The 23344-nt window shown below is 36.9% G+C and overlaps 1 protein-coding gene and 1 long non-coding RNA gene across 2 annotated transcripts in view; one reads left to right on the top strand and one right to left on the bottom strand.

The window, feature by feature from the left end:
* Window positions 1-14460, bottom strand: part of LOC147839117 (uncharacterized) — a 490241-nt gene extending 475781 nt beyond the window's left edge. Inside the window, exons 1-3 of the long non-coding RNA XR_015518268.1 lie at window positions 11867-14460; window positions 10817-11078; window positions 9573-10765 (exon numbers count right to left, since the gene is read on the bottom strand). This is a non-coding gene — a long non-coding RNA (uncharacterized LOC147839117). The remainder of the gene's footprint in view (window positions 1-9572; window positions 10766-10816; window positions 11079-11866) is intronic.
* lrrc52 (leucine rich repeat containing 52) overlaps window positions 1-22133 on the top strand; it is a 71739-nt gene extending 49606 nt beyond the window's left edge. The window contains exon 2 of the mRNA XM_087298091.1: window positions 21090-22133. Coding sequence (XP_087154217.1) covers window positions 21090-21418 — 329 coding nt within the window. The 3' untranslated portion in view covers window positions 21419-22133. The remainder of the gene's footprint in view (window positions 1-21089) is intronic.
* The last annotated feature ends 1211 nt before the right edge of the window (window positions 22134-23344 follow it).

The raw sequence follows: 23344 nt of genomic DNA, 5'->3' as shown, positions 1-23344 counted from the left end.
AAGTTTCCTTTGTTCTTTTATTAAAATTTATCAAACCTTTTTTTAACGAGATGCTAACGGTCTTATCTGATTCAACGATTTGTGCTTAGCTAAAAGTGCTCAAGCCAGACCCGGAGATCAGCTGAATGGATTTAAAAATGGTTAGGTAACACTTTACAATAAGGTTCATTAGTTAATGCATTTACCAACATGAACTAATCATGAACAACACTTGTACAGCATTTACTAATTATAATTAAACATTTACTAATGCATTATTAACGTCCAAGTCCAAGCTTGTTAACATTAGTTAATGCACTATGAGTTAACATGAACTAACAATGAACTACTGTATTTATATTAACTAACGTTAACTAACATGAACAAATAGAGTAGTAAATGTCTTCTTCATTGTTTGTCATGTTTATAAATACATTAATTAACATTAACTAATGAACCTTATTGTAAAGTGTGACCAATGGTTACTATTTAACTCTAAGGCGTATGTCCACTTATATTATGTTCCACATAGAGGGAAAAAAACACCATGAAGGACAGTAAATGACAGATTTTTCATTTTGATGTGATTTGTTGGTTGTGTAAAAGGACATACGTGAGACCTTTCTGAGCTTTTATTATTGCAAGTCCCCTGATAAAAAATTGGGAAGCACTTGACGGATTTTCTGTCAGACGGATTGTTATTGGTATCGTTTCTCTCTGTCTGCTCGTCAACTGTCTGTCATACATCTTTCAAAATGTAATTTGCTGTAACATTTACAGTTCCCTTTACTAATATTGGCACCCTTGATAAATATTGACTGTGGAAAGAAATGTCTTTATTGTTTAACCTTTTGATCTTCTCCTCAAAATACTATCTCACTAAAAGCAATATATATACAGGGTGGATGAAACGTAACTAGGCATTAAAAAGATGTAATAAAGTCCTAGGATGTCATCCCCTATACTCAAAAAATATATATATATATATATATCAGCAGCTATTTCCCAGAGATGGGTTGCTGCTGGAAGGACATACGCTGTGTAAAAACTTGCTGGATAAGTTGGCGGTTCGTTCCGCTGTGGCGACCTCGAATTAATAAAGGAACTAAGCCGACAAGAAAATGAATGAATGAATGAATGCACCACAAATACAAGTGTACAACCAAAGTACGCTCATCAGCTAGAGAATACCTATAATGCACTGTAAGAGTTTGTATACCTAATGAATTTCTGCATCCACAGTGGAATTCTTTTGGTGTAAGTTTCTAAACAGATTATTTAATTAACACTTATCTCTTACCTTTGCTTTTTAAAAACACTATTGGTTGGGTTTAGATTGGTGATTCGCTGGTCTAGATCATTTCCCAGACCAGTTCCTGGAGGCACACCAACAGTACATATTTTGGATGTCTCCCTCATATGACCCATTAATTTAAGTTTTTTTTTATTCTTTTCTAAAGTTATGGTTCAGATATTTTGGTTAGAAAGAGTTTGAAAATGTGCAGTAGTAGTGTGCCTCCAACAATGTTGGGAGACATTATTTTATCTGATCTGTGCGACAAGCCTTGCGAGAAGACTGAATATTGTGTACAAGAAGTAAGAGTAATGAAAGTAATGTATTTCAGGTTCGCAGAAAAATGTAGACAGCGCTCTTGTGCAGAGGTGTCCAAACTTTTTCTTATAAAAAGACAAAAAACAAACTTTAGTGTGGTCTGTGGTCTATATACCAGACTATATTACATAAATTTTGCCATGGGTAATTTCCTATATAATATAATATAATATAATATAATATAATATAATATAATATAATATAATATAATATAATATAATATAATATAATATAATAATTGAAAAATATGATAAACTTATGATAATGAAACATAAAAATAAAAATATCTAATGGAGTTTGATCCTAAATACACCATATTCAACCGAGCACCTGCCTTAACCTTGATTTGCTAACCGATGTTTTGTGCATCATTTTTTATCTGTCAGGTGACAGTATTTGGATATTACAAACTCTTAAAACATTTTACAACATTTTATTGAATCATTTGACTTGATTTTTTTAAAAATCTCAACAATACAAACAAATGTTTGTAATGTAATGTAATGTTTATTTATATAGCGCATTTATTGTGTATCGTCATACACCCAAAGCGCTTCACACCACCACTAGTGTGCAGCATCCACTTGGATGATGCGACAGCAGCCAAAGGACAATGGCGCCAGTGCGCTCACCACTAGAGTTGAGAGACAGTGATAGAGCCAATTCGGTGGAAGGGGATGATAGGGAGGCCATGATCGTAACGGCCGATAGAGGGACTTTGGCCAGAACACTGAGGTTACACCCCTGCTCTTTCACGAGAAAGATGGGATTTTTAATGATCATAGAGAGTCAGGACCTCGGTTTAATGTCTCATCCGAAAGGCGGCGCCCACTGACAGTGTAGTGTCCCCTTCACTTTTACTGGGGCATTAGGACTCACACAGACCACAGGTTGAACGCCCCCCTGCTGGCCTCACTAACACCACTTTCAACAGCAACCTAGTGTTCCCTAGTGGTCTCCCATCCAGGTACTGACCAGGCTCAGCCCTGCTTAGTTTCAGAGAGTAACTGGTCTTGGGCTGCAGGGTGATATGGCTGTGGTTACATTAAATTCGAAATGACAATTTCTGTGGAAGGCATTCCCATGAAATCCTACCCATCATTCTCCAATAGATTGGAATAATTTTTTATCGCCAATATTCAATCCATTGCATCGTTTAAGCAAACTTTGCTGTCATATTTCACTTTTGATTGTACTTGTTTTTCTTGAGGATGTTGCTTTGATAATCTTGTGATGCTTTATAAATTGGATGTTATATAATTTGTGTTTTGTTTTATTTTCTTGTGTTATTTGTATGAGATTGTGATGCATTTTGGGACCCTCTTGAAAATGAGATAGGACACTATTGTCAATGAGATGGTGCATCTCAAGGGGTTTATTCCACATTCAACAAATATATATTCCACTGCTTGTTCAAACTACTTTTTAAAAATTAGCTAAAATAACACAATTTTTGGGGTTATTATTGGGACCGCTTAATTGTCTTATGTAATCCACTTCAGTTTGTTAAGTTAACTTAATTGATTTTATGTTAAGACAACATAAATGATTTGTGTGGAACCCTGCATTTTTACCAACCCATGCTCATTCTGAAAATGAACCCCTATGTACATTTCTGGACAGCGCCAAATATGTCCCAGGAGCAACATTTTTTGCAGTTTTTGTTTTCATTAATCCACTAGAGGCCGCTGTGTATTATTTTTTTGGTCTCAAATTACTCTCGCGATTGCCATTAAGCCATGCTGTTCTCGTTTAAATGCACCAGAGGCTGCTGTCGACTGACTCACTGACTTACTGAATAACAGACTGACTGACTGATTTTTTGGCTTTAGTTTTTGTCTTACCTGCTTTCTGGAACCATTCTTGCATACATGGTAAGCTAACTGGACCAATTGGTAACAGCAGGAATGATGTCTATAAGGAAGCGGTTTGCTGGTAGTGTTCGTTTTAAAGTCGAAATGCAGCCATACATACATCTGGCTACATAATTTGCGATCTCCAGGAAGGTATAAAGGGTGATGTTTTCAGAATGAGCCTATGTTGTATTTTACAGTGTACTAAATAAATTCAAATTCAACTTATTTTACGTTTCGCAAATATATAGGCTGAGGCATTAACTTTCAGTAAGCCCTGTCTAACCTGTAATCCTACAGTACATCAGCCTGTTTTGAGGGGTTTCAAGAAATTAAAGCCACTTCTCTCATCTAAAAGGTCAAGCGTCTTTAGCTTTGAAGTTAATCATAAGGTTAAACAAATAAAAGAAATTTTGACAGACATCTTTGCCCCTCTTTGCCAAGGGTGCCATTGTTAGTGTAGATCGTTGTATGCTACTGAAAGCAAGATCTGCATCATTCTGGTACTCAGTGTCCAATAAATACCTCCAGAGCCTCAAATAATTAAAGTCTTTGAAAGGGTAATGATAAAACAAGCATTTGCCTGACACACTTAATCAGGAATTTGGAAATAGCTGCAGCTGTTGGATTGTGCTGCTTCTGTCATAGCAGGAGTTTCTGGAGAATAAGAATATTGAAAATATTGCGATGATGAAAGCTTCTTTTAGACAGCACGCCATCTGTGAACTGTTTCCTGTACAAAACAGATACAGCAGATCTCGCTCTGATACAGTGTGTGTGTGTGTGTGTGTGTAGGTGTGTGACAGCTTTGACTGGAACATTAGCATCACTACATCCCTCTGGTAGTAATAATGAAGTACTAATGATCTAATTAGGCTGAGGGTGCGCTTTATGGACGTGCCAATTAACAGTTCCAGCACCCAGAGGATACTTTTATTATTTTCTTATTCCTTTTTTTTTTTTGTATGCGTGCATGTTTTAAAAAGTGAGATGGTATGAAAAGTACTATATTTGTTCAGATGCTACAAGCCCAATTAGTGAAGTAGGAAGTCAAGTTAAGTAAAGGCTGCTGTAAATACAAATTAATGATTTGTTGCATCAATATGGAGCATCAACGGCGACACAAAGATGATAGAAACTTTGGGTAGTTGCTGAGTTAAACCAGACAGTTATTGACATGCAGATGACTGCAGACGACTTAGCAGCTCTTTTGGAAGGTTGAACTTCCTCAGCTGATGAAAGAAGTATAGTCTTTTTTGAGCTTTTTAGATAATGGAGTCAATGTGAGTGTCCCACTTCAGGTCTTGAGAGATGGTGGTGCCCAGGAACCTGAATGACTCCACTACTGCCACAATGCTGTCCATGATGTTCATTGGGGGGTAGCGCGGGGGTGGAGTGGGGGTGGGGGGATGGATGGGGGTCCTGATGTCCACTATCATCTCCATTGTTTTGAGCGTATTCAGCTCTAAGTTGTTATGACTGCACCAGACAACCAGCTTCTTAACCTCCAGGTACCTCCTGACTTGAGGCAAAAGTCATAGTTAGTGGTTTAATAAAAAGTTCAAGTGGTTTAAGAAAAAGCTTTTTTTTTCTCCAAAAAAGTGCAATTCCTTGCAAAAGTTCTGCATTCTTCATACAATGTAGAGACTTTAGCATAAGTCATAGAGCTTTTCTCTTTCCCAAGAGACCTTGCTATCACTCAAGTTTGTCAAAACTTTGGAAAAATTTGCATTTACATGTAAAAGTTTTACCATTCTTGAAAAAAAAAACTTTAAAAAAGTTTTAATAAAAATATATATTTTTGCCAAAAATACATTTTTGAGTTTGAGTTTGCTTGCAAAAGTTTTTGTGTTCCTCCATGAATTATGTATGTTAGTTTCCAAAGAGGTTTTGCATCATGTATTGTCAATATTTTCTTCAATAAACACCTTGATTCAGTTGGGTTGTGCTTCAAGATGAAGACACCGAGGTAACAATCTCTGGTTATGTACAGTGAGTTAGGAATGGTCTGATTGGTAAATCATGTGTTAGCTAATGTGGGACAGGCTGTGGACAATCATCAAAATTTGTTTATAAATAAACTTCAGTTTATTTATTTCGTATGTATACAGATATGATTATTTAAATAATAGATTTGTGGTGCATACTGTATATGCACTTTTTTACACCAATTTTGTAGTATGAAAAGTGTAAGAAGGTCATTGACACTGAAATTCTAAAAAGAATAAATGCAGTTTAAATACTTGGATGACGCACTTATTCAGCTGATAAAGAAGTGCCTGAAAGGAGTTGTGTTAAGGCACATTGACCAACTGAAAGCTGCATGGGCTAAAGTCACTTTTGTTTTGTGTTATTTAAAGAGCATATTAGCAGGTTCAAAAATGTGTGTACAGATTGCTTATTACACACAGGGATGTGCAGCAGCACATACATATCTTTAAATATGAAAAAGTAAAGGATTATAATGTAAAAGATTATCATTGTCTACGTAAATCGAAAAAATACTACCTTCTCCTATGCCTTCTTCACCTCAGGGGACTTTGGTGGAATTCAGCTCATTCTGTAGAAGGTCTGCTTGCTTTAACCTTGCACATGGGCAGATCCCTTTCCTAGCTTTTGAAGCATTCAGTTTTCTTCTTACAAAGTCTGCCCTGTCTCGCTTTCACTTTCTTTCCACAGCTCCCCAACCCTCTTCACTTTCGTCCGCTCCTTCCTCGGATAACATGCCGGATCCGTTTGCCTGATCTGTTCCGTGACTTCACAATTCACAAATTAGGCACTGGGTGTCACGCAACTGACTCTTAAAGAGAATGGGAGATGAGACTCTAATTCTCTCACACTGAAAGAAATTAGGACAATTTTTGACCATGCGCCGTGCACGCCAGCTGTTTTTCCAGTCCTTAAAATAGCAAAAGTGGATTTGGGCACATCCTAAGTCCATACACTACATGCTTGAGTATAAAACTGCATGTATACTGCCTCATTTAGCAAACAACTTAGATTTACCTTAAAAAGAAGATACAAATCGAATCTAAATATAAAAATGCAATATATAATTATTCATAATCTAAATTATTATTATTATTTTATTATTATTATTTCACATTTTAGATCACATGCGGTTTATTTTGATCTTATAAACAACTAAGAACTAGGTCTATGCGCAAATTCTATCAAGTATGCATGTACTGTACATGTGAGTATGTATCTCTATGATTGGCAGACACCATGTTCAAACTCCAATTTGCAGCTCTATTTACCCTTGCAGTGTGCAGGTCATCTGAAGGAGGCATATCTGACAGGATGTCCCCGATGGCATTGCCAGGAGTGACCCCTTTCCGAGCCCATAATTACTGCAGCCGACTGAAGCTGTACACGGCGAGGCTGGATGTCAGTCTCTGTTCAGCTTATCTGGCTGCTATTAGACCCATGCAGGGTGTTCCACTCAAATAGTTCCCCTTCTGCTCGGGCGTCACACTGACTCTCACTCAGTAGAGCGGTGCTTTTTCGCTTTCCTGTTCGCTTTTTGCTCCAAGAACCTGGTGAGGCGTTAAAGAACAGGCTTCAAGGTAAACACAGCATGCTGCTGATTCTACTTATTGCAAGTTATTTTCAAAATAGATTTATAAATAGTCATCTTTTAAAATCACATATGAGTGTTTGGCACTGGAAGTATATCTGCCATGATGCTGGAATGTTAAAGTCTATTGATGCATCCCAATTATATCATTAACCTGATGAAGTACTTCTTTAACTTTGAAAACAAAGTGTTGAATCTTCATGCACTTAGCTGATGCAACAAAATAACCTTATGAAGTTCATAAACTAGACAGCTCAGTGCATGTGTATAGATGCATATTGTGCATTCAGGACACAACTAATGACTTTTTCATTTTTATTTTTTTAAAGTTGCTAGGGTGTTTGTGGTGGTTGCTAGACAGTAAGCCCTTCCCCACAAATGCAGATGGCATTTGAGTATCATCTGCAAAGGGACTGGATCTGTTGCTCAAAGCTGGGTTTTAGCAAAGTAAGTTTGAGAGTTACTGAGCTCAAGGAGGTGGGCCGGTTTTGATTGAGTTTTGTCACCACGCTACATAACTAACCTGTTCAAGAGCAGTTTTTTCATAGTTTAGATATTGTGAATCCAAACTGGACCAATCAGCTGTGAGTAAAGTGCTTTTTTGGTGATAGTAGCTAAAGGACAACTCTCATTGGGAGAATGAACTCACATGCATTGCTCAGGTGTGATTTCTTTTCACATACTTCAACAGAGTGTAACAGTCTTGAAGGTTTTGTGGATCTCGTCTATCAAAACTGAATTTTATTTTGTATTCTCTATTGGATTCAAGTCAGGTGATTGGCTAGGCCATTCTACAGCTTGATTTTCTTTCTCTGAAAGCATTTGACAGTTTCCTTGGGTGTGTTTTGGATCATTGTCTCGCTGAAATGTCCACCCTGGTTTCATCTTCATCATCCTGATAATGTAGATATTAGATTGAAGCAGTGAATATTCATTTACAATGATGGAGGGCAGAGGGTTGCTGAATAACTACTGAGAGATTTCTGTTGCTGTCTGATCTTTCACTGCCTTTCTACACCTACATTTTTTCATGTGTTCAATACTTTTCCCCTTTCGTCATTTCATTTTATTCCACATAACTTAAATTGTGACCTACTTCAATTAATTTATTTGTATATATGGAGTTCTTTGGTTGTTATCAACATCAGGTGAAAATGTCAAGTCAACAGCACCTTTAAAAATATGTTTTCTGAGAAACATGGAAACATGGTGACATAATGACCAATTGCCCCACTATATATATATATATATATATATATATATATATATATATATATATATATATATATATATATATATATATATATATATATATATATGCAACAAAGCCACTCCCACTTTAAATTTAAGCCTTTTACACAACAAAGTAATGTAAAAAGTAAAGTTGTTTTTGCTATCAGAAATATATGTTTTGTTTGCAGAAGGTTTTTAAATAGGAAACACATACTTAAAATCACTGGTAAAGGCAGCAGACACTGAAATCCATGTAGTTAATTTGACCTTGATGGTCATTTAAGATAGAAATACTCAGTTATCTTTGTGTTTTGTAATTTTTGATTAAAAAAAAGGTCACGATACTGAAGTTATATGGATTTTATTTAAACAAAGTTGTTAACATTTTTAAAGATCCCATTTATTTATTCATTCATTCTTTTCAGCTTTGTCTATCTATTTATTACCACAGCGGAATGAACTGGCAACTTATGCAGCATATTTTTTTACGCAGCAGATGCCCTTCCAGCCGCAATCCATCACTGGGAAACATCCACACAGTCATACACAATGGTCAATTTCAGCATACCCAATTCACCGGTACCACATGTTTTTGAACTGTGGGGGAAACCGGAGCACCCGGAGGAAACCCGCGGGAGAACATGCAAACCCCACACATAAAAGCCAACTGACCCAGACGAGGCTTAAACCAGCAACCTTCTTGCTGTGAGACGATCGTGCTACCTACTGCATCACCGCATCGCCTTTAAAGGTCCCATGAAATAAAAATAAAACATTTTTAGATGTTAGTTTCAGTTAGTTTTCAAGTACATCAAAAAAATTGCATTAAGAAAATATAAAATAATACTGATTTAAACATCAAAAGCTTGCAGTTTTACTTCCGCCTAAATGGATCAACAATTTTTTTTTCACATCAGACCATACTCCAGTTGCTCTTCACATCTATATATCAACGTCTTGACCAATCAAATGCTCTTTAGTATTTGACAAGCCCTGCCCCCTTTAAGACGCTTCTCATTTACTTTTCATTTGATGTACTTTAGCTTAAAGCTGCGGTCACACTGATTTTGAGTATTTGCTAATACCGAAACTCAATCCGAAACTTCTGTAATACATAAAAAAATAAGTAAGAGCAAGGAAACAGATCCAGGATGTTCCTTAATTTTTATTTAATTCACCTTATTTTAACATTCAACAACTCTGTCAACAAACAGAGCACTTCTGTGACGTAGCTTGAACAATCAAGTAATAAAACACACACAAGTAATTCTTCACTTTTGGATTTTTGTGAATCTAATGGCTCAATTCCACCGACGGTACGGTATGCCGTTTAACAGTGAAAATGGCCATGAAAGCGTGCCGAACCAAGCCGTACCGTACCACTTTTTCTGCACCCTTTCGAAAGGGTACCAAACACGAGAAAGGGTACCAAAAGGTGGAACTACATGCGCAGCTGAAAGCTGTTTGGTTACAGCGATAAGTCACGAGCTCATAGAGCTTGCAAGAATGAAATCAAAGGAACCGCCATGTTTTAAATACACAGCCAAGACATTACGCCGTAATACTATATGCATATAATAACGAGCCATGGATGACACAGAAGTTTAATATTTACAACTGTAAATGTCTCAAACAACAAGAAAAAATGCTATACTTTTGAGGTGAGAGATAGAAATGACTTGTGGGTAATTTGACAGTGGGCACAGTGAGACTATCTCTGTAATGACACATTTTAAGCAACTTAATGAGCAATCGCCCTCTTTTACCTTGTGTGTGTCACAGATGATGACGACGACTGACGCAAGCTGGGCTAATATGCCCTCAAGGATAGAAGGAGAGATCGACAGAGCAAAAAAATAAGAAGAAAGAAAGGCTAATCATAGAGGGAGGAGGACAGATTACACATAAATGACAGAGTTAAGGTTATGGGACTTTCGGTAATGAGATGTGTTCTCACACACACAAACCCCTCTAGTCTGGGATGTAATGTAAGGTCATGCATTGGGCAAGGTTTGACAAACCAGTGTGTATGAGAAAGAATGATTTGAGGGCTCAAAGGTCCACTCCGTGTCACATTCCCTTTGCTTCTTGGTTCGTTTACTGCAAATGCTTTCTTTTTAATCTCCAATCCATGCAGCGCACTAAGAAACACATTAATTTCTGTCGCCACTGTGATTCCTGTCAGACTAGACCATATCAGCCCTAGTACATGTGCCTGAAACACAGCCAAATATAGGCTAGCTCGTTTGTGTGTACGCTTGTGCAGCCTAATGTCCTGTCAGTGTGAACTCGTATAATCCTATGAACGCTCGAATCAACGCATGGATGTGCGTGACAGAATAGAAATGCAGTACAAGCCCGTCATTCGCCATGTGCTAATAGCAAGACAGTTATGTTATGTAGCTAATTGGGAAATGTTATGGCCTGAAGGATTTCATAATTTTAATATGGAAGGCATTTATACAAAGTTCTGTTATGAAACTACATGCAGGCGTAGCAACTAAGTTACTTTACTATATTAAAGTACATATTTTATTTAGATATTTTGGTACATAGTACATATTTTTTTATTACTTATCTGTACTTTAAAGGTGCTGAGTGTACATTTTTGCCTCTTCTAAAACATATTGTATCATAATATGTAGTAGATATTTAAGTAACTTGCTAATTAGCCTGGTGAAAAAAAAAGAAATAAAAACAGCTTAAACCAGCCTAGACTGGTTGGCTGGTTTTAGCTGGTTGACCAGTCTGGTTTTAAAGGGGTTTTGGCCATTTCCTGGCTGGTTTCCAGCCATTTCCAGCCTCATCCTAGCTGGTCACCCTTACAGAAAAGTCACATGAATTTCACATGTGATCACATGTGAATTCACACAAAAGCGTTCCAAATACACACGTTTTCCCATGTGATCACATGTGAATTCACACGAAAGCGTTCCAAATACACACGTTTTCCCATGTGATCGCATGTGGTTCACATGAAAATTCACACGAAATCGTTCCAAATACACACGTTTTCCCATGTGATCACATGTGAATTCACACAAAAGCGTTCCAAATACACACGTTTTCCCATGTGATCACATGTGAATTCACACGAAAGCGTTCCAAATACACACGTTTTCCCATGTGATCACATGTGAATTCACACGAAAGCGTTCCAAATACACACGTTTTCCCATGTGATCACATGTGGTTCACATGAAAATTCACACGAAATCGTTCCAAATACACACGTTTTCCCATGTGATCACATGTGAATTCACACAAAAGCGTTCCAAATACACACGTTTTCCCATGTGATCACATGTGAATTCACACGAAAGCGTTCCAAATACACACGTTTTCCCATGTGATCACATGTGGTTCACATGAAAATTCACACAAAGTCGTTCCAAAAACACACGTTTTCCCATGTGATCACATGTGAATTCACACAAAAGCGTTCCAAATACACACATTTTCCCATGTGATCACATGTGATCCCATGTGCATTTCACATGTGGTTTGTGTGTTTCACATGTAAAATTTCACATGTGCAATTTCACATGCACATGTGAATTTCACATGTGAATTTCACATGTGAAACTCATGTGAAATTTCTGTAAGGGCAGGCTGGTAGATAACCAGCTAAAACCAGCTTGACCAGCCTAACCAGGCTGGGAGCCCAGCCAAAACCAGCTATGTCCAGCTTAAACCAATCGTGTTCGGATCAACGACGAATCATTTAAATTACTCTAAATCGACTCTTTTATTAAAAAATCTATATTTTTAAATAAGGTGCACTTTCAGATTTAAACCTCAGCTGGCTGTTTTCATTATTTTATAGCTGTGTTGCTCACTGCATGGAAGTTCATTTTCAAAATCCCATAATAGGGGCTCATTAATTAAAGGTAAAACTGTCAGAAATGAAAACAGCTGAATAAAGCATACACTAACCTCCATATTATTTGGTCAAAAGACGGTGCCAAACAATCATGTAAGGATGGGTTTTAACCACAGCGAGGCGAACTGTAGTTCTGCCAATTGACTAAAAAGTTATCAGCACGATGGTAAAAAACTGTACATTTTAGTCAAACTATTCTTCTGCAATCTCATACCAAAAACTAAATAAGGGCAGAATCAATTGCTAAAATTGTGGGAGACCATTGCTATTATGTGATTGTGTTGTATTGAAATATGGAACAATTTAGTGTTGGTGTTAAATCAAAAGTAATTCACAAATACTTGTTAATGAAATGATTTAATGATTAAATAACTCTCTATAACTGAATTAAATAAAAATAACTGTATACGATTATAAAAAAAAAAACATGATAATAGTTGTACTCAGCTTAAATGTAAAAATAAAGTAACCAGAGGCAGAAGGAAAGACAGGGGAAGGGAGAGACAAAGAGAGTAAGCAGGCCTCAAAGAGGCAGTGAAGATAGACTCCAGATCAGGAGCAGAGCAGGAAAGTGCAGGGCAGGAAAAGAGGCAGAGCAAAGTTTATCAACTATTTTGTATTTTTCTTTGACTTTTTACCAAAGCCCAAATACTGAGACATACAAACTGACCAATCAACATGTGACCACATCGTAAAACCCCCAAAGTCCACACACCAGGCCCTGATTTTATCAGTATCTGCCTTTGGAGTCAGTATGGACCTTCTTTTGGGAAAAATACATGTTTTGTCATATAAACAAATGCATATGCAAATATTTATTTCTACAATCAAAAACAGATTGACAAGCATGTAAATATGAATTCACTGACAGTCAAGGAGACTTGAAGTACCAGGATGAACTGGTGGTTTTAGTTTCAACAGTTGTTATCTCGAAATAGCATACCTTGGAATGTCACCATAGCCTTGTAATTAAAAAGTGATAGCATTAATATCCAATCAACATTTGATCTTCAGCAATAGAATAATAAACTCATTTTATAAAATACAATTTCATACATTTGAAACAACACTGTATCTTTTCAATATGTTGAAGTAAAATAAATAAACAAATCCACTATTTTACTTTTACGCTATTTAGGAGTTATGTGCCACACACTGAGAGGTAAAAGCTGCTGCTTATTATCTTGGCTGTTGTGTTAGAGCTGATGGATTGAGACACTCTTGCTAATGTTTGTGTACATACATGTCATGGTACATGAATGGTAGTATGCATTAAGGCATTGACTAAAGTGGAAGGTGAAAGGAACTGTGGGAAAAAGGAACTGTCGAAAGCAAAAGGTAAATCCTGGATATTTTTGGAGATTTGGAAATCGAAAGAGGACATGTCTGGGATAAAGATTACCTATGGTCATCCTATTATATACTACTTGAGTTTGTTTACAACCCAATTGCTAGTCTCGTAATGATGTTGTAAATATTGTTCAGTCATTTAGACCAGGTTTTTTGTAATACCTTTCAAAACTTTTAAAAGCGATGCAGTCAATACATCTACATAGCTTTGAGGTTTCGTGTGGCTGATATAAAAGCACAGAGATCCTTGGATAGCTCCATGTTGTCCGGGTTTGTCCTAAAATGACCTCATGGCTCATATTGGTGCAGTAGGAGCCCAACCTGACAGCAGATAAAGCCCAGAGGTCACACTGTCTCTGTTGGGGCAGGTGGTTGTTTCTGGTCCAGTTCACAGGCTACGGGGCGCACTAATCATCTTAATGACTTGCATAATGCCTGCACAGTTCACCTGTTTGAGAGTAGATTAGTTACTGGTAATCCCTTTATTTAGCACCAGGTGGTCTTTTCCCAAGCTTCTCTATGAAACGCAGGTCAAATGTTGGGATTTGAGTAAGTACATACACTCTAAAAATGCTGAGATTTAGAGTGAAGGTATTCCTGAGCAAACCTAATGGAATGTATGCAGAATTCAAATGCTTTTGTAATTTGCAATCAATTGTAAGCTCATTCTGTTGGGAAGGCTTTTTTTATAATATAGATGGGAAATAGTTTCATTTTATAAAAAGTAATTCCAAGTTGGTCCATTAGGGTTTTATCAGTAGCATTATTAGGGTCCCCGCTGGGTCTTTAAAAGTCTTAACATAACTTAAACTTCAAAAATTAAATTTTAGGCCTAAAAAAGTTAATAAATTCACTAAAATATTGTCTTGTAGGTCTTAAATAATTTGAAACAATTTTTCTCTTTCTAAGTAAAGCTACCCAATCAGGCCAACATCCATCCAATCACCAACAATCCATCTCAATAATACTTAAAAAAAAAAAAAAAACTAAAAAGCCCGGTCCATTTTTCGGCCGCGAAGGTCTGCTATCTGCTAGCTCTCTCAGCTGTTGCACTTTTTTTCATTTATTTATTTATTTGACCATAGCCTCACTCTTTTTATTCATTATTTTGCCACAGCTTTGGTCTTTTTATTTTATTTTCTCGCAGCCCCGTGAGCAAAATGCAGCCTGCTGGTTAATGATGATGTGAATATCATTCGACCGCAAACAGTAGCACCTTAGTGAATATGAGAATTTGAATAATTAATATTAATAAATATTACACCTGCTCAACGAAAATCAGATGTTTTACTACATTAATAAATCTGACATAACTTGATTAGAAATCTAAAAAGGAGAGAAAAAGATTAAGCCATCAAGAGAAGGTAATACTGTGGTTAAGAGTCTTGCAGAGAATAGTGCAATACTTACTGTCCAAACGCACTGGCATTACAGCGCCATTTTGCTCCAGTGGTCAGCAAATGGAGTTACAACAGTGCCGACCCGAGTTTGAACCCGACCTGAGTAATTATTATTATTATTTATATATATATATATATATATATATATATATATATATATATATATATATATATATATATATATATATATATATATATATATATAATTAAAACATTTTTTTATTTTTATTTTTAGTGACTAGTGACAGTGTTAAAAAAATCAATACTGTTTGGGTCACTTATGTAGGTTTACATATTTTATTTACATTTTTTGTGTGACCACCGTTACGAAGGTCTGGATATCTAAAAAAAAAAAAAAATTAGCAAAGAATATATATTTAGATATTGCTTTGAGGTGGGCCGGTCCAAGTCTTGAAACTCCAGGGCTGAAAAGGAGTCCCACTCCGGCCATAGCAAGATTCAATTTACAATAGCTGTTCGACTTTTTTACAGCGAAAAGAAAACTAAAAACAATTACACGATACCTCCTATTAATAACAGAGCCACATATCACCTTACATGATATATTATATTCAATCAATTTGGACCAAAAGTCAACAAATGTATACTTTTGATTATTTATGTAATTGTCCCCATAATAAATACATTTTTAACAATGTTAAGCTCGTCATTAAAAAATATATTATGTTAAAAAAAGTGTATACAACTAGAGTTTTCTTGTTTCAACTCTTAAAATTTTCTACATTAAAAATAAATAACTACATTGGATTTCTTTTGTGTGTGGCAACCAACCAAGCCATCAGAAATAATCATTAGTGTTTAGCTGTATAAGTTTAAAATTTAATTCATAATGGTCTTAAAAGGGTCTTAAAAAGTCTTAAATTTGACTTGATTAAACCTGCAGAAACCCTGATTATAAATTATTGATTTTCACGTTTCTTGCGAGCAATCAACATATTTGGACTAGACAGAGGATTAAAGGGTGAGATAAATAAAATTCCAACAAAATTTTTTTTTAGCTAATTCAATTATTCTCGAAGCTTTAAATTGCCTTAAGTTAATCAATATAGTTAATAAAATTTCTCTCTTTTTTCTGTTAAACGAGATAAAATATGCATTAAAATGACCTAAAATTGTTTTAGGTATATATGAGGCAGCATAACTGAATAATTGTGCTGTTTAGCATAAAATCACTAGAGCGAATTATTTTAGACTATTTTGTTTTGTTAATAACTAGTGTATATCATAGACTGTAAAAGATATGGACGTAGCATCCATGACATCACCCACTCTTTCTAAAGAGCGCAAATGAGGCTACAAGTAGGCATGGCTAACCGTCGTCATTTTGTTTGTGCAACACATTACATTGCTTTTTCTTTGGGAGAAACACTTAATACTTCATTACCTGTGACTTGTTTGTGTTCTGACCACATATGCTTGGTTGTAAACCATAAAGGTTTTTTTTTTAAATCACTGTTGTATACACATTGAGCCACTAAACATTGTTCTTATGACATTTTTCTACAGGAGGAAAGCGCAAATGACTTCTAAAATAGTGTTAGTAAATGCAAGGCTATTTATGAAATCCAGGCATAACACTGTATGACAACGTTTCAGACCTATTATAACTTAATAAAAACGAAATGAAAACAGAGTTATAAAAAAATTTATATAAACCAAAGCCATCTTTTGTGCAGGCTGTAAATATCTGGACTTCCTGGAGCCAGCCCCCAAAGGCGAGTCAATAAATTTCAGTTTCAGTTACTTCCATATTGACTTTACGAGGGAGAGCGGGAGGTTGCTGCTTGGTGTAAATGCATTAACAGTATCTAAATCATTTAGGTTCTAGCAGAAAGACCAGGGAGATAATTATGATACTGAATTACATTAATTTGATGAGTAATGTTTGACAAAAAGTATGATTAATTAAAACATTGGATTTTTTTTTTTTTTTGGTGGAGGCCCCGTTCGTAGCTTGAATCAAAAGTTTGTAAATCCAGCTATCAAAAGTTTGTAGATCCAGCTATGGCTGCCAAGGACGAAGGCAGGGGCAAAGCTTACCCCTCTGGACAGGGCCAACCTGGTGGTGGTGGTGGGTAAAGGCTGATTTATACTCCTACTTTTGCGTCAACCTCCTGTCAAAAAATGTCATAAGAACAATGTTTAGTGGCTTAATGTGTATACAACAATTATTTAAAAAAACACTTTATAGATATAGTTTACAACTAAGCACATGTGGTCGCATGCTTTTGCACGGCCTACACGTGGACGCATAGCCCTGACGCGCACTCTCAAAAAATGTAACTACACGTCGCAACAACGCAAAGCGCAAGCTCTATGATTGGTCGACTCGGTGTCACTGATGAGTGTGGGCAGGGCCGAGAGCAACACGAGCCTAATACAGTGATTGTTTACAAGTGTGAAGTCCTGTGAAAGAGCTCCAGATGGAAAGATTTGTTTTTGTATTTACCTCGTGGTTAAAGTTGTTGCATGTCTGCTGTTTCCTGCCTCAAAATCAGTGAAATTGAACCACTTGTACATTAAGGAAGCATTTAGAAAAAAATAAACACCAGCGAAGAAACTCGACAGAGAAACAAACACCTATCTGCCCGCTTTTGGAAGTGTTATTGCAGAGCAGCAAAAACAGTGTGCAGAAGTATGAATGCACAGCTATGTGCGTTGCATGCACCGTGGGTCACGCTGATCACTTAGCGTAGAAGTATAAACTAGGCTTAAGATGGTGGGTAAATGTGTATGTCAATGTGGGTAAATGTGTAAATCAGTATGTGCAATCGAATAAAATGAATGGACAGCTTATATATTTCTTGCGTCTTGTGGCTATTGCTTGGAACTGATTGTGATAATTGATGTGACATTAGGTATTCCTTGTGTCTCCTGGCTATTGATTGGAACTGATTGTGACGAGTGACATGACATTATGTTTTCCTAGTAGAACTAGTGCAAACATTAAAGTTTCTGACAGTTTCCCACTTGTGTGTGCCAATTATTATTATTTTTTGTCACTATTTTTAATTAAACATAATGAAGTGTGGTGTCATCTTCTAATGACCGTTCAAAGTTGTATAATGACCGATCACAGAGTTTTGAGGTACAATTGTCAGTGGCCGTTAAACCTCTGAATGAATGAAGGAACACAGAAATCTTTCCAGGACAGTCTTACCCAGAGGCAACTTATTCCTGCCCGTATTCTCTTCTATTCTTTGTCTTGGAAGAGATATTGCTTTTTGATTAAAGGTGAAGTGATATAATTTCTTCCGCCCAAATGACCTGGTGTTCGATAATGTCTTTGAGGACAAAAGGTATTCATTTATAGAATGTCAAAAAGGTGACAGTAAAATGAAGAAAAAAGTGCTCATGCCATTGGTTTGAGTAGTTTCCATCGTGTGTAATGAGAAGCGACTGAAGTCTCGGTGCGAGTGTGTCTGAGGATCACTCTGTCAGTCTGATATGTTGAGCTGACAGGCTGATGCTCAGGCTTTGAGATGGGGATGATGGTTACTGACCTGTTTCTTTCTCAGGGCCACTGCCAGAGGCTTCAAGACTGTGTATGTGTGCGTGTGTCGGAGAGTATTCCTTATGTTGTGGGTACCACAAGTAGAGCAATACCAATAAATGTTCATCTTATGGGAACATTCTATTTTTGTCAGTCTCCATCATATAAACACAGAATGAAGTATTTTGAAAATGTAAAAATGCACATTGTTTACCTGTAAAGGTTGGGTTTAGTGGTAGGGGGATAAAATATACAGTATGAAAATCATTACATCTATGAGAAGACTTCATAAAGATAGTTCTACAAGTGTGTGTGGTGTGTTTACTGGTTTTGGGGGTTTATGAGGGCAAACATTTGTATCATGACATGATTATGACCTATGTATTATAATGTTTAGGTGGTTTATGAGGACATTCGCTGTTTTCTCGTAATTTAAAACATTTAAAAATCATTACTTATTCTTGTACTTATAAACCAACTAAAAATGTATCAGGGTAAAAGATGGGATGTATGGAAAGATCTTGAGTTTTTAAGTGGGTTTGCATTAAGATTTGTGTTTTAAAGTAGTTCTAGACCCCATTAAAGTTGCACATTTAGTCATTCAGCTGGTGCTTTTGTCCAAAGAAACTTACAATTAAGAAGGCATTCGATTCAACAAGAAGAGGCAATACACACAAGAAGTGTTAGTTATACAAAGGAACTTGTTTGCTCACAGAATTTAATTTTAGAGTTAGAGTGCTAGAGTATTTGTTGTTTGTTGTTGTTGTTGTTCCATATAAATTCAGTCATTTCACTTTCAAATATAAAAAACTGAAAGATTTAGATGAGAATGGTAAGACACTAGTACTACACACAGGAACAGTTTAAGCACACAACCTGACAAATGAATTGAAATACAACCTTAAGTGTGATAACCATATTAGAAGCAGAATAACTTATTCCGGTCTGTTGTATTATTAGAAAATAATGCTGACATTGTAGCTGCATCATCACTTATGCGCCACGTATGCAATATTTTCTGATATTTTAACAGTCCGTCAATTTCTCTTTACATATTACATGACTAAGATTGTGAAATTGCTCATTGGGCTGTGCGATTAATCAAAGATATTGCTCTATTTGGCAGTGACATCGATTCTGTAATCAGTAGTAAATCTTCAGAACCTGCTTTTAGATGAAGATTGTTACTACACAGAGCCATAATTCATTGACAAATATGTAAAACACAGCCTATTTACCTGAAATCGTGTAACAATATAACATTTAATAAAAAATGTATTAATTATTCGCCTCATAAGTTCACTCGAATGTTTGAAATAGATACTTTTCTGAGACGATTTCCTAGTCGTGTTTTTATTAGTCACGTTGAATTAAGGAAAGCAGTTAAATCCTTTGCTCTGTTTGAATCCCTGTGCCTCTTACTTGTTGCATTTTTGCAATTTCTGTTTAAGAGCACCCTCTGTCTTTTAAAGGAAATTTACTTGGCCACACTTTTTTTGACGGTCCGTTTGTTAATTTTAAGTTACATTGCAGCTAATTCTTATTAGATTATAAGTAGACTGTTAAGGCCCGTGCAAACTGGGATGCTTTTTGCTCGTGTTTTCAGTCGACATTTAACACCTTGTGACTAAATAAAGGGCGACAGTGTGATCATGCTAATGAACACGCAAATTCAAGTGCGTCATTTTTAAATAAACGCCACGTTTATTTAAATAAACGCCACATGCCTCATCAAAACCTTCTCCACCAATCAGATTGCCACTTTTGTTCACATGCACGGAGCTGCTGTAAAGCACTTTGAGGCACTCAACCGCAAAACTGTTAATGCGAGCGCACATTGAAGAAGATGCCCAGAGGCGACATAAACGTGGAGCTGCTTATTGCACTGGTGAACAATGATTGTTTCTTTATCACTAGAGCTGAAGCTGTTACTTGAACCATCCATAACAACAAGTTTGTCAACTGTCTGTCTGAATCTTCTGTGTTACTAGCGGGTGTCAGAAGCTTGAAGTTGTGTAGCGCCATCTAACGTCAAAGAGTGATTTTGCATACTCTTCTGCTCAACGCCAGTGAAAAACATTTGGGTTTGAATCCGGAAAAACGTCTCGGAAAACCGCTGACGATAAACGCAAATAAAAAAAAGCATCCTGGTGTGCATGAAGTTAGGGGTTGTTTTTCAGGGTTAGTGTAAGTTGCTATGTAGTTGCAAAGTTTCTTATCGTCAGTTAAATCTTAAGTATGTTGAAGGAGCTGTATCAACAGATATTAAGCAAACAGTCTACTAATACTCAAATGGACCAAAAAATAAAGTGTTACCATTTGTTTTATTTTATTTAAATTGTTTTATTTTGTAAATAATTAACTATTGATTTCAATTTTACTCAAAAAGATTTTTGCTACTTGTTCAATCTACTTGTCTACCATGAGCTGAAACAACACAATTCTTTTGATTTCTTTTTGGTACAACTTAATTGTTTTATGTTCAATCCACTTACATTTTTACATAAAATTAATCGATTTTTATGGAATTAGAATTTTGTGAAACCTTGCATTTTTCACAGTGTTCCCTGACAAGATGTGCTTGAGAATCACAGCTTTTCCTGTATCGTGATCTCAACTTCATTATCGATGAATCGTGTATCCCTATTACTCACACTTCTCCTCAATCTCTCTCTTCCTTCCTAGATGAGGGCCAGACAGTGTGCCAGGGGCCTCCAGACATGCTGGGACAGCGTCTAGCAGAGGTGGGCATGCAGCTGCGGTCTGAGTGCCACCAAGGCCTGGGCTACTGGGACTACCTGTTCTTCATTGCAATCGGCTTCGTCATTTTCAGTGCCGGGACAGTGTCGGCCTGGGTCATGGGTGTCCTCATGGTCCTGTACGAGCGGTACAGCAAGAGGAAGAGCGAGGAGCTGGACAGCGACGATGAGGAGGAAACAGTCACACGAGGGCCTGGAGGTGGTGGAGGGAATCATGGGAATGGGGATCTGAACAAACCAGGCATGCAGGTGTGACCAGAAGACAGAGGGATGCTGGGAAATCTCTGAGGAACAGACGGCGCGCTGTGGACACAGCCGCAAAGGAGTTTTCTTTTCTAAAAAGAGGTTTTAAGTGCACTTTTATAGAATGTGTCAACATTAGTTTTAGATTAAGAGACGGGCAAGACAGGCAGATTAGGCTCACTTCTGTTGTCATAGCTGGACACAGACAGAGAAAGAGTTCAGTGAAATGTGTGTGTTTCTGACAGATCTAGAGGTTAGTCTTGGATAAATGCGTAGAAGTAATGCTCACACACACAACGCTCTCCCCTAGTGTTAGTAATGTAATTGGGGCAGGGTGACAGCACTGTATTTCACACTTAATCGAGAGCCGTGAGACAAGAAAAAGATAGATAGGTAGAGAGGCTAATCCGGTAACCTATCTCAGCTTTTATTTGCAAAGAGAGGAGTATATATGGAAGATATACAAGGCAGTCTCTCCAGACTCATGCAGTGTGAAATGAACAAACGGAAGATGGAAGGCTCTTCTGAACTGTCTGCACAACTCCATGGAAGGCTGGAAATGCTTTTTTTAAGGGGTCACAGACTGAGTGAGTGCCCAAACGATGGATTGAAAACATTATATTACAGGGCTTAACAATAGAGATTGTTCACTGTTCAACAAGAACGCCAGTCGATTTCTTAACCCTCGACAATTAATAATTGCTAATTAAATACTCGCATACACACATATTACTGTTTAAAATTGGGGTCAATGATTGTTTGTGTAAGGGTTTTATGCTTTGGTTAGTTCAGCAAAAGTAACAGTATATATATGGGTCATAGACAAATAGGGGTTTACATATCAACCATATATTGTCAGATATTTCTAAAACAAGAGTTTATTTTCTCTAAGGCCCAATCCCAATTCTATTTTTATACCCCTACCCCTTGGCCCTTGAAACAGAGTGTGAAGGGGAAAAGCTTCAAAATTTACCACTGAGAAATGAGACAGCACATACAGCACCCGCACACGTCATCATATGTCGTCGTGATCTCTTGCTTCATATGAGATTGATGATCACAACTGCTGTAGTTCTTCCAGTTGTGTTATTGTTTAGTATTTTTTTTCAGGATATCACTGAAGGCAACGATAGCTTGTTATCATACCAATATAATGTGGCAAAAAGATTATAACTGTATTGTGCATTTACACCGCGGCCATATTTATCTACGTAAACACACAAAAACAACATTTAACAGTATACCAGCTGCTGTAAAAAGCTATTCCTGGCCACTAGACTTCTCTGACAGGGTATTTAAGAGTCATCGAGTGTCAGAATGTTGAGGGACTACTCTAAGGGTGTTATTATTATGGATTTTTGATCGCGAAATTTAGGCTTTTTTATTTTAGCGTTTTTTTAAAGCATGACAGAAAAACATGAGCCGGTTATGAATGTAATAAAACATATGCTTGTTTGTCATAAAAATTCATAACAATGCCTAAAAACACTAATTTGTGCATCGCCTTACCTCATGTACTGTCACGCTGCCATTGTAGATAGTGTATTCTGGGTGATTTTCATACCCCTCGGTTTTGAGCGTGGTCCTGAAAAATCTCTGTTTCAAGGGGTATCTAGCCCTTTCCTTTAGGCCTACGCCATCAAGCTAAAAGTAATTGAGACACCCCTACCCCTTCACATGAATGCACAAAACTAGAAAAAGGGGTAAGGGCTAAGGGGTAGAATTGGGATTGGGCAGAAGGGCATACTCACACTATGTACAGTTGCCTCGAACAGGGCCGAAGCACGCTTGTCCCCGCTTCCTGTCTCCCCCGACGGCCCACACTCACATTACATTCAGGCCTGGGCATGCTTTGATCATCGATGATTGGCTGTTCAGTAAGCACTTCCGCTCAACACAATGTAGATTTCTTAAGTTATATTGTTTTAGTCATTTGGG

This window comes from Danio rerio, chromosome 20 (assembly GCF_052040795.2).
Source record: "Danio rerio strain M-AB ecotype USA chromosome 20, GRCz13ab, whole genome shotgun sequence".
Taxonomy (NCBI): Eukaryota; Metazoa; Chordata; class Actinopteri; order Cypriniformes; family Danionidae; genus Danio; species Danio rerio.
The sequence above is the reverse complement of the archived record's forward strand: the minus strand, read 5'-3'. Positions and strand labels throughout refer to the sequence as shown.